This window comes from Calonectris borealis, chromosome 10 (genome assembly GCF_964195595.1).
Source record: "Calonectris borealis chromosome 10, bCalBor7.hap1.2, whole genome shotgun sequence".
NCBI lineage: Eukaryota > Metazoa > Chordata > Aves > Procellariiformes > Procellariidae > Calonectris > Calonectris borealis.
In genome coordinates this window covers 7229507-7248800 of record NC_134321.1, presented here as the reverse complement: position 1 = coordinate 7248800, position 19294 = coordinate 7229507, and the positions used below count along the sequence as shown (strand labels likewise).

Genomic DNA, 19294 nt, shown 5'->3' with positions numbered 1-19294 from the left:
CTTGCATTATGGCATGCATAACTTTGTTCCAGCAGTCCACTTTCATGACTCCATGCTCTGGTTCTTCATAGCCCCAAAGCGTGTTCTGTTCAGTCTCTAGAAGTACACCCATGTACGCTGCCTGCAGGGGAGTATCTCACAGTTGGCCACTCATGTGCAGTCAAGGGATGGAGAAATAACCACCCAGCCGTTGCTTTCTCTTTATCTCTTTGCGACATGTACTCCCCTCTGCCTCTTGAAGGGGGAAGAGTTAGCCCAACAAAGCTTGAACCTCCCCCCTTTCTTAACATCCAGTTAAGTTCCCATGTGCCTCACTGCTGACTTATGTGTTTCTCTACTTTACATGAATAATAATGCAAATATCCACTGTAAGAGGCAGGTATTTATTAACTTTAGCTAAGTTTACATGATCAAGCTACAGTTTAACAAGTTATTTCAGGAGCAGCAAAACTAACTTAATTCTATCTCTCCACAGTGGATTTTCTGAAGCACAACAAAGGTTGTGTTTGTCAGCTTTCCTTTACAGGAGGTAACGGTGAGATCTCTTTCCTTTTTAGCCAACTAATTGCACACAAAACCTGTACAGACTGCTTACATCTTTGAAAGCTTTGGCCCTCTACAAAATGTAATTTAAACCAGACACCATCTCAGAAGCTGAGGGGTGTGTGGTAGCAGATAGTGAGGGTGATCAAGCATATGTACAAAACCCTAAATACTGTGTTTCCTCATGGAAAAAATGCTAAAAATCCCCACTTTGAGAACATTTGGCTGGGTTTGACTGTTTTTGAAGGGCTAGGCAGCTTCCTGCGCGTCATAAGCTTTGAGTAAAGAAGGCATAGATCTACCTGAAGAGGAACAAAAGGGAAATAGATAAAGCATGATGTCCTACTCTTTATAGTACCTGAGTGATGGCGAAGCCTTCCCAGCGTGGAAAGACCACTGCTGCGTGCAGTTCTATAGAAGTGGGTCACAGGTTTCTCCTACGTCCTACCGCTTTCTGTGGCTGTGGACCAGGACATAGCCTGGCCCCACAGCCACAACAGGTTAGCGGGGCAGGAGGCTGCGTGCCCCGGCAGCCTCAGTTACCGTCTTTAAAGTGTGGAGTCTGATCTGCTAAAAGGCAGTATGTGCTTATTTAGATCTTTAAGTGTCACTGAGTACTAGCAATGATAACATACCTGTAAAACAACCCAAATAGTACCAAATAAATCCATTTACAGGAATGCTGTCCGTGTTCCTGTGTCTCCTTGGACCTGCACGTGACCTCTGTTCTGCAGCTCTTACTGTCACAGAAAGCTGGCAACGTCCAGTCTAAATGTAAGAAGAATGAACTGTATGCTCGGTTCGTGCCAACCTTTGATTCTCTTTTTTTTTAATGATACATATATAGTTTTTGATTATCTGTAAACTCAATTCTACATTTCATTAGATTAATTAATTTGAAGTCAAGATGGTATGTGATACATCAGCTGCAGAAAAATATTTGCAGATAAATTTTGAATTACTTTACCTTTCAGTTTGATTCTGTTCATATTCCTTCAGTAACAGATTTCTTCAAACATTCTGAAAAGTTTAGGGGCAAGAATATTTGGTGGACATCAAATTAAACTTCTCCCACAGCCAATACATGAAGTGCTTAAGTTGTATTTACTCTGCAAATTTGCATTTTGTTTTTCTTAAACAAAAGAAATAAAAGATGTACCACATTTTACATCAAAACTAGTATATGGAGAGCAAGTGTTAAGAATATTGATTAGTCATTCAAATTTCAATTTTTCATAGGCCAATGACATAGCAAAGGAGCGTTCCTGCTGCTTTTGTCCATCTCAACCACTGATGGAGGTGACCAAGGTTTTCCAAAGTGATTTTGAAAAGTAGTTTCAATAGTTTGAATTGTGTCCAAAGCGCATACAAATGGTCACAGCCCAATAACTATCAGCAGAAAACCTTTATAATTTAGGCAGTTGCTATTAACACAGAGGTGGAAGGAGGGACAATTTAACAAAGGCAGATTCGTGTTTTGGTTTGGTAAAGCACAAGTCTAAAATGGGTCAGAGCCAAGGGAACTATCAAGTGTCTGCAAGCAAAGGAGAAAGCACTTTTTTGGAAGAAAAAGACCAGCAGTGTAGAAGCTACTTAATTCTAAACATCTAAAGGAATTTCATCTTTTGCAATGCCATTAAGTTTTTACAACAAAATTATTCCTAAAGGTGTAGTGTTGAAAAAAATTACTCCCATGAACTCTAGGTCTGGCGTGATTGCAGCCTTTTCAACAGGCAGCTTCTGATGACCTCCTATGGGACAGAGCACAGAGGACCACACGCATCTTGAACAATCTGTAATGAATTCTCATAGCACCTATAACTGCATTTAAAGATTTATTCCTTTTAGAAGATAGAAAAACACCAGATAAGTTTGTTTTATTTCTGGTTGTGTAACATTTTTAGAAAGAATAACTGGTAGAAGCCGTGACCAGTGAGGTAGAAAGAGCTGGACCATAAGATCAATCAGAGCAAGGTATGTTCAATTGGTATTCTCTTCCTGACGGTGAATTAATGGTGGATACTGGGGGAGACAAGAAGCGAGCTAGCTGTCAATACTCCCCAGTCTCCAGCAATTTGCAATCTGCAATGCCAGAGGTGGCATCTTTGTATTTAATAGCCCTCGATTGATTTCTGCCAAGAATTCATCTTGCTGGTTTTTGACCATTGGAGATGGTCATGCTGTCACTATTGGCTGGTAGAAAATCTTTTTAAATGGGAGGTGTGTGTTGTGTGTCCAGTGTTTGTGAGAACAACATCTGAGCTGGCTGTGATAGCACTGGTAGCAGCCTTTCTTATTAATGTAAACTGGGAACTAGTGCGTGGTTTTAAGCATTTGTTGTGTCCTTGCAAGGAAGATATTTTTGCTGGGGCAATACGAAATAGCATAGATGACTGCATAGGGCTACAAGGCAGGAAACATGGGCTACAGTAGATGCTGACTTGCAAAGTTAGCTTGGATGAATCATTTTTCTCTTTGTCTCTGTTTACCTTTCTGCTGAGTTTTCTACTCAGATTGGATGAGAACATTACCCTGGCCTGCCTACAGTCAGCTTTTTTCCTGTTTTTTCTTGTGCTTAAGTAGTGCGTTGCAGCGTCTGGATTATAAACACAGCAGGGGAATGTTTTAAATCCCCCAAATGGGGATTTGCAAAGTAAGTCTTGTGGAAACATTCCTACTGAAATTGGGTTATATAAACCTCCACAAAGCGCGGACTCGCGTTGTGGACGTTGCTCGCTCACTAGTCCAAGTCAACTGCTCGGTTACTGGCAAGAAATTCAGGAACTTTCTGTACCCCCTCTCCTCACTCCAGGGTGAAATTTACCCCTTGATAAGTGTTGCCATGGCCTGTGAATCCCTTCATTTGTTCTTGAGTGGTCAAAATAAGTCTGACGCAGGATTTTAGGTGACCCAGAGGTCATGCAAGAAAATTTCAGCCAGAAGGTTAAAATTGCTATAGCAGGATGGGCACAGACAGGGCCTCTCCGTATGCAAATTCCCCTGCAGGAGAGTGGGAGCAGAGCCCGCAGAAATGTGTCGTGAAGAAAGAATAAGTTAATATGTACAGGGAAGAGAGGGAGGAAGGAAAAGGGATATCTAACAAATAATTTATTAACATCCACAGAGATCTGAGAGAGGCCAGCACTCCGAGCACTGCAAATGGGGAGTGCGCCCTGAATTTGTCCCTGGTGGGTGAAGGGCCATCCCTGTTCATGAAAGGTTAGTTAATGAGGGATGCGGTTGCCTTTGGATGTAACTCGAGGGGTTGGGTGGCAGAGGGTGTTGCAAGTTACGGAAAGGTCTTGCATCTGAGGATACAGCCTCTGATCTCAACCTTTGATCTCAGCTGCAGCTGAGGTGGGGGAAGCGTTCAGCAGATGGCTTTAAAAGCCGAGCTGGTCGCTGCCAGGGGAGCCAGCAACCGGAGTGCCACAGGGAGGGGAGTCCGAGTGGTACCCACCTCTGCCGAAGAGAGAGCAGTCCCACTGAATGGCGGTTAGTGAGTTTGTATGTCCGGTGCGTGGTGGCTTGCTTGGGTTGAGGGCAACTTGGCACCAGGGAGTCCTTGGATCAACAGGTGAAGCTGTATTAGACTTGGTTTTGATTTGTCATAGTGCTCTCATTTAACAACAAAAAACCCCTCAACCAAATAAAACAAATATTGTAGAAAATAATTGTATAGTCAGTCCAAGAACAGTCCCCAGTTTGTTTGGCTTACAGAATGGAGGACTGTGATTGTATGTGTTGGTTCCAAAAGACAAAAGTTCAATAAATTAAGGAAAAAAGCTGGTAGTATCAACTGGATTGAGACGTAAGGGCCTTGATTGTGCAGGGGACGTGGAATTTCTTTATTTTGAAGTTGTTGATAGTAACCTCAGCCAGTTTCCTAAAGAGAAAGGAAGAATAGTGGATAAAGAAGCTCCAGATGTGACCAATGAATAACCAACTCTAAAAAAGTAACAGGAATAAAGCAGGAAGCCTGTAGGGAATAGTGGATGGAGAAGTGGGAAGTCCAGACATGTTTAACTGCACAAAAAGGAAATAGGGTAAAATGAGAGAGCCTACAAGTGAATTTGAGTCAGCCATGGCTATACAAAGGCAGCTCTCAGGATTTTCCTCTGCTACAATAAAAAGGGGAGTAAAGAGGTGGGGGTTTCAATGCTCTCTGGGTAAAGCAAAGATAAAACCTGTCAAGGATGGGGTGAGATGAGGTGATCTCACAGAGCTGACAAATGAAATTCCACGCACAATGCAACTGGAGAATATCAATGTAGTATCTCCATTCATTTAAGTATGCCTGGAAAATTATAGGTCTTTAATTTTACTTCAGTAGTGTGGCAGGGCCTGAACAGTATTGAGGGGGAAAAACCAAGCGTGGTCCTGGAGGTAAATGGGCATTGACATAAGAGAAGAAGGGCTTCCCAGAGGACATCAAACAGTTTAGAGAACAGTCATTAAAACGGAAAATCAAAAGGTGAAAGTTTTCCTTGAAGTGAATATTGGAGAAGGAGCTGCTATGATGCCACATGGAAATTAAGAGCAAACCTGTAGAAGAAGATGGGGGGGCTGGTGCAGAGAAACTTTAAGGTGACAAAGACACGGCTAAGAGGGTGGTAATCGAAGGGGTAATGCCCCACGAGAGAATGGTTCTGGGCCCTCCTTAGTGCTGATGTCCCCACAAACCATGGGGGTGCCACAGGAGAAATGAGGAGAGAATGTGAATGTATCACCTTGCTGTCTGTTCATTGCTCAGGCTATTAAACTGTTAAAATAATCCCTAAAGTTCGGTTCCTCCAAGTTAGCCTCTAGAAGCCTTGTTTTACAGTCAGGAAAGTAAGAGTCAACTGATATGATTTTTATTTTTTAGTGTACACTACGTTTTCATTTAACTTCAGTTCCTCTCTTTGGTTTTCTGTATTATGTAAGAATTAGCCTTGATATAGAAAAGCTAGACAATGAACTTGATACCATAATCTGATTTTGTGCTAATGTCTTCTCAATAAATCTCCCATTAAACAGAAAATGAAATTAAATGAACAAATATATTCGTAATGTAAGACTTTTAAAAGTGGTGTACAATTAGTCACAGTTTTACAAGCAGAATGAATTGGTGGTAATAAAAAATAACCTTTCTTGTTAATCCCTGAAAATATATTTAAAGTTCAGGCTCAACCTTTTTAAAGGACTGCCAAAAAAGATTTTCATTTCAGGTGCCTGAGAATTTTTGCATATCCTAAACTTTGGTAGATTGTGAATACCAAACATAACGTTAAATAAAGAAACATGTCCTCACTATGCTCACCCCTTAATCAATTTTATTTTGTCTAATTTCAGAACCTCTAGAATATGTCAATATTTTTGGGAGCTTGGTATTCTCCATAATATTTGAATGGCCTAAATTGGGTAGAATAACCATAAATGGAAAAAAGTGCAATGAAATGCATATTTGATAAGTAATAAAAGCTCTTGAACATCTTGTCAATGGACAGTTATTCCAACATCACCACTATTACTCTTGGGTTTTCTTTTAAAATCCCACCTTACTGTAATGAAGTGTAGTTAATATAATTCTAAAAGACAATTATTTTTTTCTATGGAAAAACTTAGATGATGGAGGATAATAGATTCTGCATCAGAATAACTTGTTCCATATATTCTGGATGCCTGTAATGAAAAAAATAATGATGTTCCACAAATTTCTATCAGACCATTTTATTACTTAATATCAGAACAGGAGAAAGTTTGCAAGTGCAATCTTCCTTGCTGCTGTAATTATAACATAGCATCCCTCATAGTGTAACAGGACATTTTCATTATTATTTATTATTTTATTCTTGTAAAAGATTTCTTAGTTGGCCTTCTCTTGATGTAGCAATGAAATTTCAGAAAACTCAACAACGGGGGGCTCGGTGGAGCAAAGCTTGCAGCCACGTGCGCGATGCAATCGCGATGTGCTCTTAGGCTGGATCTGACCACAAGTCCTTCGTGCCCGCAGTGGCTGGTAGTGGATGCCAAGGGAGGAGGGTGAGAATGAGACTGACGTGTGGTGATCTTTCTCCAGCGTAACCTCTGAGGGCCACCAGAACTAGCGGTGATGCCTTTGCAACACTGAGCATGGGCTTACATAAATTCCCTTAAATAAAATGTAAAAGGAGGTGAACAGTCTCAGTCTCTCATAAAAAAAAAAAGACAGTGAAGAAAGGTTATGATAGGAAAAAAGCAACAATTACCTTTGAGGGGGGGAACTGAAAACTTTCAATGGAGGTCTGATAAGTATTTTGCAAAGGGCTTCCTAAACTCATCCTTATATTTCCTGATGTATCTGGAAATCTCGTCCAAAAGCAATGTGATATGGGTTGGGGCTATTTTCCCTTTCACCACCTTTAGTTGCCACCAAGATGATGGGTGGTGTGGACACGGGTCACCAGGGGAAGGTAGGTTCTCTGTTCCCATAGTCCTTGTTAAGGAGAGGGGAAAAATACAGCTTCTTTACCTAGGTGAAGTAGAGGCTAAAAAAGATATGATTACTCTCGGTAAAACCATCAGAGGATAACACCAGGGAAGAGGAGAAAGCCTTTGAGCTGTATAACGCCATCAGCACAAAAACATTATAAAGTAGAAGTAGATAAACTTGAGTTAGATGGTGTGTTATTAACAACAGAAGTGGGAGGCTCTGGGACAACGTCTTCATGAGAGGAGCGGGGAAAAAATGCTTAAGGCAGTTTGAGAGTTTACAAACCAGATCTCGTGTTTATGCAGTGTTCTTGAACTGGCTTTCAGCTCCTTGTCGTAACGCTGTGTGTTCAATTCACAACCTGGGGGTGCCCCAGCATGCTGCTGAGGTTAGAGGGGAGATAACGTGTCTCTGTCTACTGCACGTGCAACTGTTGTCCAGACAGAGGGGGGGCTTGAAGCCTGCAGCGTAAGGGCCCGTGTTAGTGTTATCACTTAACAGCTGTAAAAGTAGATGAAATAAAGCACGAATTCAGCAGTATATCTGTAGGCACATCACTAGTTTAAAATATTAGTTTTTTCTCTGCTGTTCCAGTAGTGCCCTCCTAGTTTGAATCCAAACTGCATCTCTGAAGAGGCAGTGGACTCTCAAATAGATGCAAATTACACTGTACTTTTCCCATGGTGTTTTTTTCCTTTTTTTTTGCAAGATAAGCAAAGGTCGCTCTGTCCCTAGTTAGCTGACTATTACCTCTGAGGTTCAGCAAAATGTGTCCAGCTGATATCTGGGTCTGCTCCTTCCCGTTAGCTCTGATGATGCCTTTTCCTATCAGCTTTCCTTGCTTCTGAGTTTGCAGTATAGAAAGGCAATAAACCATGTTTTATCCGCAAGATGCAGGTGTACCCACCTGGCACCCTTTGCTGTGGGACCTTCTCCTCTTCCCTCTGATTTAATATCTTGACCTTGAGAGGAGACTTGTGGGTTAACTCCTGAGAGGCACCTAGGTTTTACTTTTTTTCTTTTTACCCTCATTTTATTTTAATGGCCAGGGAAAATGGGAAGAATGCAAATGAGTGAATGCCCTCTTTGATCTGTGTTGCTCCTGAGCATAATCTGCTAACCTGGCAGGCGCCAGGCACAAGAGGAATTGCTGCCCCTAAGTAGGAAGGAACTTCAGCCTCTTTTTGCGAGCGCTTGCTCGCAGTTTGCTTGTTGGCTCGGGGGAAGCGAGCACCCAAGAGGGCCTCGTCCCCCTGCAGAACAGGGGAGCTGGATGCCCTGTGGGGCCCATCGCCTGCTGCTCACGTAATGGGAATTATTCTTTTAAGCAGGGATAACTTGAAATCATAAGGTTTTCCACCCACATCTGAAAAATACACAATGAAGCGTTTACCCTAAAAACGGTACAGCTGTGGCATCTGCTTCTCTCCGGAGGGACGGGCTGAGCAACTGTGACAGGGCAACCTACAGAAGCCATCTCCCGAGGTGAGACACCGAGCTACCGGCTGGATGTGGAAGAGAAAATGGAGGCATTAACTTCAGTTCTGAATGAGGTCCCTCCCTGAATACGGAAGCCATGGGAGTGTTTTGCGGATGTGTATTTAAAATACAGGTGGAAGGGCTGGACAGGGTTTTTGGAGAGGGAAGGGTGATTTTGGTTGTGTTAGAATTGAAAAATAAAACTGTAAAAAGATCAAGGCTTCAAGAGTGGGTGATCCTCTGTACCTCTAAATTATTTTACTACATTTTAAAATGATGCCTGATTACACGATATGCATATTCTGTAAAACACACATATCCTTTGCTCTGCAGGACACCGGGAAGTGGATTTTGCTCTGAAATCTGGATTGACCATGTCTCCTCCAGCCCCTTCAGACCTGGGCTACGTACCCCCTGACGGCGGATGGGGGTGGGCAGTGGTGTTCGGAGCCTCCATCTCAATTGGGTTTGCATATACCTTTCCTAAAGCTTTCACAATCTACTTTAAAGAGCTCCGGGCTGTTTACAGCGTCTCGTACAGCCAGATCGCCTGGATAACGTCCATCATGTGTGCTACCACCTACGGAGGAGGTAAGTGAAGCAAGGCTGTGTCTGTCTTTGGAAAAGAGGAGGTCAGATCTCTACACCAAAAGGGGAGGGGAGAATATATTCCTTTCAGAAAGTTCTTGGAAAGCTCTAACTGCAAGTTTGGCACTCTGTTTTCTGATGATGTACATTGGCAAAACAGAGAAAACCAGTACTGCTGAGTATTTTATTGACAACATATACGATGTCACCAATTCTTGTTATTTTATCAGAAATCTTGCTATGTGTGAGTGGAGGCTTGGCCGTGGTGGAATTATTTGAGTCTTGGACAGTTATTTTGGCACATTTAATATTGCATCTTTTGTTCTGTTCATATTCTTGACTTTCTTTTTGAAACAAAAAAAGTATTTCTTGCACTCATGATTGTAGAGAAGATGCTCAAGCTTGAAACCTGAAGTTTTGCTGATGAACAGGCATGGCATACATGCATGTAAATCTTGAGATAGTATGTATATTTTTTTAAATATTCCCTAATTCTGTTGCTAAAATCTTGCTGCAAGTCATTTATTAAGGGATGATGTTTTAGATTTCTCTCCGCAGAATCTTTCTGAAAGGACAAGTGTGTCCACTGGTTACTTCAAGTTAAGACGTTCACTGAGTACTTGCACCTCGGCTGCAAAAGTTGCTGTTGTGCAAAGGTTATGGGAAGGTATTGCTTGTCCTCCTAATGAAATCACCAAGTGGATATTCAGAGGGATGTTTGCCTCAGATACTGATGCCGGGTATCAGTCTGCCACTTTGATCTGAGTAGCTGGTGTGTATCTTGCTGTTAATGGTTAGTAGAGGACCATCTTGCTTTTAGGTTGCTGATGCCCGTCAGGTTCAGCTGCTGGAGGTTATTGCTGGGCTCTTAGCAGACTCTTGGTTCTTCTTAGCTTGTTTTGCAAGGGTCAAACGTAAAAGGATTAACACTTGAGAACACAAGAATAGCCACACCGACTCACATCTACCCAAACCTGTATTCTTCTCAAACAAGGTCATGACACACGCTTTGGGAAAGACTATTACAAACAAGTCGTAGATGGAGGGATCCTCTGGGTACCCCCTCGCCCTCAGGACGGTGGGGTTTGGAGGCTTCCTGGGTCATGCACTACAAATGTCAGGGTACACCCTGTGTACAGAAGTCGCGCATACTCATCTCATGTACTTTAGGAACTGGTTTTACATGGCAATAAAAGAAGAGTTGTTTTGTCATCTGATATGGGTTGGATTAAGGTGAAAGGAGAAAATGTCTGTAAGGCACTCGGGACAGTGATACACGGTCGCGCTGTCAGTGCCCTGAGCAATGCCTGTGACTCCGTGGACAACCTCTGACTTACTCTTTCGACAGCTCTTGCCTAGTGTTACTGAGCGTGCGATTCCCAAGGTGACTGCGTGCCTTGGAAAGCTGGCACGGGAGCAAGCGACTTTTTACTTACCCATTCCAATCCAGCCCTTGTCAAGGGAGATCAAAGGCTCCCACTGCCCGGGGGCCAGCAGTTGGTCTCGGCCCGTTCCCGGCGGACAGGTACCGACGTCGCTAGCCCCGCGGGGCTGACTGGCACGCTCGGGGTTGGGGATGTGCATGGCCAGCGAGGTGTGAGGGGTGAGTTGCTTCCCTGCTTGCAGAAAGAGCCTTCTCGGGTCTGGCTGGAGTTGAGCGGCCGGGCAGCGAGGAGGCTTCGTTGGGCTCTTTGGGCTACGGTCCCTGCTGCAGATGGACAGAAAGGTTCACTTCCAGGGTTATTAAATCAGCAGCTCTACTGAGCACCTATTTCCCCTTGTAACAATGAATGTGTACCCTGTGGCTGCTGTTTGGCTCTGGTGGTTTCATGTCAGGAGCTGAGAAGGGCTAACGGGGTCTGAGCGAGAGACTGAAAAGCGATTTGGGCTGTGTGGGGCTGCCGGAGGGCTCGTGTCCTCGGGGTGGCTGTTCAGGCCCCCTGAAAACTGGACGTCTGCAACTGAGCACCGAACATTAGAGGTGTCTCGGATTGGTTGAGATTTCTGGCTTTTTGTTTTCCATGGGAAGAAGCCGTGACAGTATAAAACCTGTGGTTTTCATCATTGATCTTCCCACCTTTAAATACAGACTTTTATGAACTCTTATTACTGCAGAGCTATCATTATAAGCTACAGCCGAGTGCAAGCGCCTGACTTTCCCAGATGTCGCGTGTAACAACAGCAGGGTGTCCCCGTAAGCAGGAAAATACGAGATGCTGTGAAGCAAGATGAATTTTCCTTCTCAGCATTGCATTTACCTTTACACAGACTTTGGGCTAAGAAGTCAGTGCTGGCAGGGGGGTCCTGCCTGTCCCACCTTTCGCAAACACTTGTGTGTGTTGCTGCATGAGCACCTTTCCTCTCTAGGGGTCTGTCCCGTGGTGTGGCAGCCGTTGCTCTTCACCTCACTCAGCTTTTAAATCACTGTAGCATCTGGGTTAAAAAAAAAAAATTATGAAAGAAATAGATCTTGAATACAAAGTCTTAGCAAGAATCCCTGTGTAACGATTATAGACTCTTCTAGAATTAAGGAAGATCAATTATCATCTCCTCTGTTCTTGCGAATGATTAATAATTCTGAACATTTCCCTGTCATGTTCTCATCTTTCAGTTGTTGTTTCCAGTAAATGGTGTTGACATCTCCATAGATCTGAAAGCAGCAGCATGCTAATAATAATGGAAGAGGGAATGGCAATAATAACAGATTTAGGAGTTTCATCTGGGGAATAAATATCTTTGAGTGCATAAGTAATTGAATACTCAGTTTGATCTTCCTTTCAGCTCCACCAGCATAAATCTAGAACAATTCTGTAGCATCCGGTGCACACTGTGTTTGAGAGAGGAGGAAAGCATCAGCAAAGGCTGCCCAGAGTGTTTGAGGGCATGTAGGGGATCCCTTCAGGGAGAATTACGCCTTTAAACACTAATTTTAGTTTTACAATACTCAGAAATGCTACAGCTAACTGTTTACAAAGCAGCCTTTTAGGACAGCATGTGTTTCTTTGCACTAAAGTAATTGAAAAAAAAAAAAGGCTTCAACAAACATTAACATTGAGTATTGTTTCTGGGTGAAACTTTGGCTGCACTTAAGTCAGCAGGCACCTTGCCATCGCCTTTAGTGGAGCCAGGATTTCATCTTTCAGCTGCGAAGTTTGATCTGCTGATCTCTAGCACTAGAAGCCTGGAAAACTTCAGCCACAAGCACGGTATTTAGGAAAGGGGGCTGAGAACTGAATGAAATTTTAGAAATTAATTCTGTGTCTAAACACTCGCTTTCACAAAGGACTGTTAAGTGATGGAGTGCCCTAAAAACACGACCTAGATAATAGGTGCATCTTTGAAACCTGTCTTAGGAGGAGTCATTTCTGTGGCGCTTAGGGGGCTCTTGGGAAGGTCAGTCTGTAAACCCGGGATTACAGCAAGCTTGAGCAAATACTACACTCGGACCAAAAGTCTCTTCTTTTTGATCTTGTGGGGTAACATGGATGTACAGTGTCAAAAGTTCAACAAGCTCCTAAAGAACAATCTGTGTAAGACCTTGAAAGTTAATACAAAAGCATCGTGCTTGATCTGCTGGACAACGGTCAGCCAGAAGGGCAAAGCAACAGAGAAAATGCAGGCACAGGAGCCCGGCTGAGTTTACCTACAGTAATATTGTGTGTTGCATCACCCTGTGTTAAGGGCACGGAGGGTTATACGCAGCTAGCCACAGCGCGTGATTCATGAACTAATCTCTTCCCATGTTTGATTCTGTTTCTTGTTTCTGTACCCAGCATTTAACTACATTTGAAAGGTAGTGAAGGAGCTTGCTGGGTTTCCTCCGTCCCCTGAAGAGGAGCCGGTTATGCGCAGAGTGGCTGCAGGCTTTATCCTGCAGCCCTGCTTCCCACCCGCTCTCTTGCAGTGTCTAGCAGCCTCACTGGTGACGAGAGCTGTGCCGTGTCAGCCAAAATTGGCTTCTGCTTGGTGCGTCCTTGTCCTCGGAGCAAATCGAAGGTGCCTACATATATGCAGCAAACAGCAGTAACTGCTCCCAGAATGCTACAGTCCTAGAGGAAGGTTTCTTGGGGTTTCTTCAAGAGCAGAAGCCCTCATGGAGTTACGATCACTTGTCACAACAGTTTTATTTGATGGGAGGAAAAAAAAAAACCCAACAAAGCCCCAGAGAACTCTTTATGATAGTTTTCTGTAGCTTTAATTTACTATCCCTCTAATACCTTGAAAACTTGGGTGAGGTGGGGTTAATTTTTTTGGGAAAATACCTGCATTTGTAATGGCTCAGAGTACTATGATCTGCAAACAACGGTGTCCCAGAGACTACCTGCAAACCAGCGTGACGTTCCCCTGTCCCCAAGCCAAGGGGCTGCTGACCCTCAATTCAGCCTCAGCCCACGCCGTGCAGTGCCAGCTTTCTGCTGTTCTGGAGTGGGACTCCCTCTTCATGCCATCCCTGTAAAATCTCTCCTCTCCCAAACATCGGGAGGGTTTAATGAGATTTAAAGCTCTCCACCTCGTTGAAGGGTTATTCAGACAGCCCTGAGGCAGGTGATCCTCGTTCTGCCCTGTTGACAACTACTTGAGAGTTTATTTGTGGCAGGACAGCTTTGGAGATGGGCTGGAGACAGTGGTGGTCTTCTGGACCCAGCTGTGCCACAACTGCATAGGGCCATGCCTTGGAGAAGTGCTTGTGGAAGGGCTGGATGTGTTTGGACCCTGCAGTCACAATTCGTTGGATTAGTTTTGACAGTTCTAAACTGCAGATTTTTGCTAACCTGGTTCCTTTTCACTGAAATGAGTAAGGAAACCCTCACACAAATATTTCCATCAGAAGCCACAGGAGACCCGTGGGCTCAGTGGAGGTGAGTCCAAGCCCACACGCTTGGGCTGCAGTACATGGACGGTACATCCACCACCCAGAAACTCTCTCCATGTTTGCAAGCTGTGACCTTGTGAATATCAGCTAAATTCAGGGTGAAAAACGTAGTAAAGTAGCATCATAAGCAAACAGGTCTAGGATACTTAGTGGGCATCATGTGGAATATGTGTTGGGGTAACTCAAGGCAGGGGCAAACAGTGCACTTGGAAACAACTCCAAGGATAAATCCTTTGTTGCTGCCTTTCTAGTACATTACCATCATTTCACATCTTTGTAAGTGAAGGGATGCACAGGATCACATGAAAAGAATTATTTTAAGTAAAACTGGGATTTTGCAGTGACTCTAAGTTGGCTGAAAGTGGCAGAAGATGCTCTGGGGTGGAGGAAGCTGCTGCCTCTGTTGTTGGTGTAACCAGGTGTCTCCGGTGGGATCAGGTAGTCCCTGACAGGCATTGGGGATCCACAGGGTGGTACCTGTGTGACATGGTTTGTGTTTACAAGGACTTCCCATCCTTAACGGGGCAGAAATGTAAGTAAGTGCTTTATTATTTTGTGTGCTTTTGCTTCAAAACAAGAACAGGTAGACAAAATAGCTAAGGCAAATTGGAATAAGACGGGATACGGTACTGATTTTACATTGGCAACACAAAAGTGCCTTTCTTCACTATGTGTCTACCTTGAGCAAAAAGGTAAGAACTCATTATCCTGTGGTAAAACCTCGCAGCAAGGAAAACAGGGCTGGAGTCTGGGAGTGGAGAATTGCAGGGTGGGAACACAGATGTTTCTCTCTGCACGCTGTGTCCTGCAGGAAAGGGTCCCCTTTACTTTCGGTACAAATGAAAGAGTGACTTGCTCTGCTCTGGCTAATGTGTAATTGCACCTTCAACACAACCTTCTGCCCCAGCTGTTTGTTTGCCCGTGTTTGTGTGCACAATCTGAAATGCCACCAGGCTCTGCATCCAGCGATGTTTGGAGAAAAACCCACAGTATTTGTACTAATTTTCAATCATTCAGGACTTGGCATTGCCAGACATCTGCCATTAAAGTTAATAGCTGAATTCTCCATGCATCTTTGAGTATTTCAGACATGTTGTTTTTCCCTTTCTATACAGTCATTTTCCAAATATAACAGAACAAGATCCTACTGGGATTAAAATGTAAATGAGAAGAAGATGCAATAGCAAAGGAATAATTTGTTTTAATTCCCCAGTGAAAACATTCCAGTTATTAGATTTAGATTAATTGTAGCCGTCTTTTTACCAACACAAATGTTTTGGTTTGGGCTGCTGATTAAACTTCTGCAACAGGGGAAAAACAGAAGAAGTGATGTCACTGCTTGGTTTATTTTATGATCTCCAGGAAATCAGCACATCCAGCAGCGATACTTCATGCACCTGGCTGGTTTACGGCACGGACGCAGGGCTGGAGCCATCTAAGAGGTTTGCCAGCTCTGGAGAGAATTATTTCATGTCGTATGAATCCCTCTGCCTGCCTGGCCTCCGCGCTATTAATATTGGGGCTTAGCAAAAAGCAAGTTTGACATTTCATAACTTTCGGTTTTGACCTCTCCTTGACCCCCTTGTAAAACACGACTCGGTGGAAATGGAATCCCAGGTGGTTCCCAGCACCACCAGCACCAATGTCCCTTGGCTCCGCGTGGTGTCACCCCACCGCCAAGCGCAGGGACGAGTGGGGCTGGTGGCTCTGCCTGCAGCAGAGCATCCCACACAGCTGTAGAGAGGCTGTGTGGAAATTAAAGGTCTCCCTAAAATACCCATAGGGATGTGAAGGGATGCAGATTGACCGCACTTGACCCACATGCCCTATTGGGAGCATGCACGGGTGCTGCATTGGTGGGGTGCTGCCCGCATCCCTCCTGCTGCTCAGCGCCCCGGGAGCTGCTGGGCAGAGTTAGGTTCCCTTTAATTAAAACCTCGAGCATGAAAATATTAGTGGTAAATCCCTGAATACTGGAGGTCTTGTGGCTAAACACTGAGGAATGTGTTGTATCAACCCAGTCACGCTCAGCGGTGAGGAGAGCGCAGGGGGATAAGGGTAGTTCTGCACTCACCGTGGAGGGAACTATCGATCTGTCCCCAGGCTTGCAGTTTGTGATTGCATCTGGTTGGGGTCCAGAGCCAAGAATTTTGCTGAATTCAAACCTTTTCCCAAGTTCTTCACCAGGAGGGTGGTGAGGCAGTGGAACAGGTTGCCCAAAGAAGTTCTGGATGCCCCATCCCTGGAAGTGTTCAAGGCCAGGCTGGACGGGGCTTTGAGCAACCTGGTCTAGTTGAAGATGTCCCTGCCCATGGCAGGGGGGCTGGAGCTGGATGATCTTTAAGGTCCCTTCCAACCCAAACCATTCTATGATTCTATGATGCTATAATAATCTGTATTAGTATGGACTGATCCCTTGGAAAAAGTTAAGAATATTATTAGAAAAATAGATGTGTGGGCCTATTTTCGGAGGACTGGGATATCTCTCTCCTAAGACAGATTGCACTGAGGAAAGTAACGGTATCCCATCCTGGGCCACAGGGGCCAGCCCTTCGGTTTTGCGGACAATTGCTGCTTATAATCTTATTCATAAATTCAGAAGCTCCATTTTAACCGTGGTTATGGATTAGATTTCATTGCTGATGCATTTTATGAGCAAACGGAAAATGACAATAGAATAGTTTTGAGAAATGCGGGTATGCCGTGGCAGTGAGAATCACAGCCGCTTTAAAGAAGTACAGATTTTCCTCTTTAGGTGCTCGCTTACGTGATGCTGTTTTGATGCAGCAGAGCTAGGAATGGATTTTTTTCTTTAATGTGGAAGCAATTTCAAAAGCCTTTAATTGACTTTCAAAGACTCAATGAAGGAAAAACACTGTTGGGGTTATAGAGTTGTAGCTCCTACCTTTGGCTGCAATAAAATGCCTTGCGTAAAAAAGGCTTCGAACAAAATTCTTTCCAAATACCAAAGTGGTCCACTGAGAATAAATAGAAATGCTTTCCATTCTCAGAGGAGCCCAGGTTTTTTTTTTCCTCTTTTTTTTTTTTTTTTTTTTTTTTTGCAGGAAAAGAAAAACACTGAAGTTGCCAACACTAGTCACTTTTTTTTTTGGTGACCTTATATTTTAAATATTGTTTATCCAACCTTGGACTTCAGTAAGTGAAGGACGTTTGTTCTTTTGATTTAAAAATCATGACTTAAAATATCTATGGGAACTGTCATGGAAAGCTTTGCAAAGATTGGAAAATGGGCCCTTTTGGGGAGAGAGGAAGAGTTTCAGGTTCTGCCTGGCTCCCATCCCCTCTTCCCCCCTTGCCCCTCTTTTTTTCAACAGCTCTGGAGTGGAGCGCTGGGAATACAATAGCAGTCCCTTATTTACATGGAGGACTGCGACAGGGAAATGAGTCATTTGAAAAGGTATTTTGCAATTTTAATCAATTTTGTTGCCGCTTGCCAACAAATTAAAAAACCTGCCCTCCAGGAAGCGTCTGCTGTCTGTGGATGAGTAAGCGGAGCCCGGCTCTGGGGGGGCTCTGCTCCGAAACGGAGGGGGAGCACTCACATAGGCAGCTGCTATGAGATGAGCCCAAGTCTCCCCAAATTGCTAGGAAGTCCTTTTTGACCTCGTAAGCCCAGGATTTCTGCTGTCAGTCCCTCCTTCCACCCTCAGGCTGTCGTGCTTTGTTTGTGAGCATCTCTTCAGAGCAGCGACACGAGGGCAAAGAGTAATCGATTTCAGACATCTTCAGAACTAATTTGTTCCCCCCCAATATCTCCTGCTGTAACTGGTTTCCCGCTTTAGTTTGGCATTTGCCACCAGTTTGTGTGAACATTTACCCAGAAGGTGTCATGCCAGGGTTTGCTGCAGAGGAAATTCTTCAATATTACACCAAATTTAGCATTTCTGCAGAGGGAAACTGTCCCATCTTCCAGCCGAGGTCATGGCTGGAGTTGTAGCTGCTTCTCCATCCCTCTACTCCCAGGGGTTTCCACCTGCCCTCTCCGCCCTCCGCACTGATGCTAAGGATGTGCCCAAGTTCAACCTCAGGTACGTTTATTTGGATTTGGTCCAAAACACAGAAACCAGCTGCTGAAACAAACTTAATTCCCGTTTATTAGAAAAACTCCGCTAATCCAAACCCTCATCCCTCTGTAGCAAAATAGAAGCAAACAGCCCTGTCCCCTTGGCCACCCCCTTGTTCAGCTGCAGACAGGGTTTTCATACTGAAGAGACTTTAATTGTCTCCTGCCACGGCAGACTGCCCGCCGCTGCACCCTGCGCCCTTGTGCGTGCAGGACTGTACATCGTACAAGCGACGCAGTAAAAGCAGGTATCCTTACGGCCCATAAAGTGGGTCTGGGCTGGACCAAAACAAAACTCTCCAGGTCATCATGCTGTGACCCTGCACTGAGAGTAAAGGTCGTCTGGTCGTTTTAAGTTTACTCAGTTTTATAGGAAGAAAGAAGTAGGAGTAATAAAACATCTTACAGAGGTGTTATAAGGAGATCTTTAAAGTTCTAGATAGTGCCAGGAAAATTTCTGAGCAAGGCACTGATTTTTTTCCCCCCTTTCCATTATTGCTTAATTACATATGTAGAAAAATGGGATTTACAGTAACACAGGGTCTGTTTTGGGAGCATTGGAGGGAGGGTGGAGATAGGGAGGCAGGGAGCTCCTAGTTCTGTTAGAGATTGACATGTTTGTACCCGAACCAAAAGTGGTACCGCTATTAAAATGTAATTCCAAATTAGAGAAGAAACAGCAGCCCAGCCAGCAAGCTTTGTCTCCCCATGTCCTTGGGGAGGGACGAGCTCCCCAAGAGCTCCCTTCTGTACAGGCCCAGAAGGGTGTGAGACGGGACGGTGGCAAAGCCTTACAGAGCCCCTCATGAGCGCAGGGATTTGTTCTTTCCTGGACTATCTGGGAAGGGCTGCCGGCATTCCCATGCGGGCAAGCAGGGACCTCCTGCCTCAGGCGGAGCGGGAGGGGGAAGCCCACTGCCCCCTGCGCCATCGCCGCATGGATGGCGTTCGGCTCAAGCAGAAGAGGAGGAAAGAAAAATATGAACAGCAGCAGTGTTTAAATGCAGATTTTAAAACCAGCTGATTTCCACACACCTAACTAGTGTGGCTTGTTTTTTGAAAACAGACTAAATACAGCTGTATCGGAGATTAGGGAGGAGTTGGTCTGAGTCTTAACATGCAGAGAAGCCGAGGGGCAATGGAAGCTCTGCTTAGAGGAACTGGGAATAAAGAGCCATATTTGCAACGCAGGTAGTGTAATTGATTTGCAGGCAAAATGTCTTTTGCCAAAACGATTCGTAAAATCTGCCCAAATCATACCCCAATCTTCATG

At 44.3% G+C, this 19294-nt stretch overlaps 1 protein-coding gene across 1 annotated transcript in view; it reads left to right on the top strand.

The window, feature by feature from the left end:
- The window catches only part of LOC142086109 (monocarboxylate transporter 2-like), a 53170-nt gene that overhangs the window by 5190 nt on the left and 28686 nt on the right, over positions 1 to 19294 (top strand). The window contains exons 3-4 of the mRNA XM_075158677.1: positions 8329 to 8482; positions 8810 to 9067. Of these exons, the coding sequence (XP_075014778.1) occupies positions 8851 to 9067 (217 nt within the window). The 5' untranslated portion in view covers positions 8329 to 8482; positions 8810 to 8850. The remainder of the gene's footprint in view (positions 1 to 8328; positions 8483 to 8809; positions 9068 to 19294) is intronic.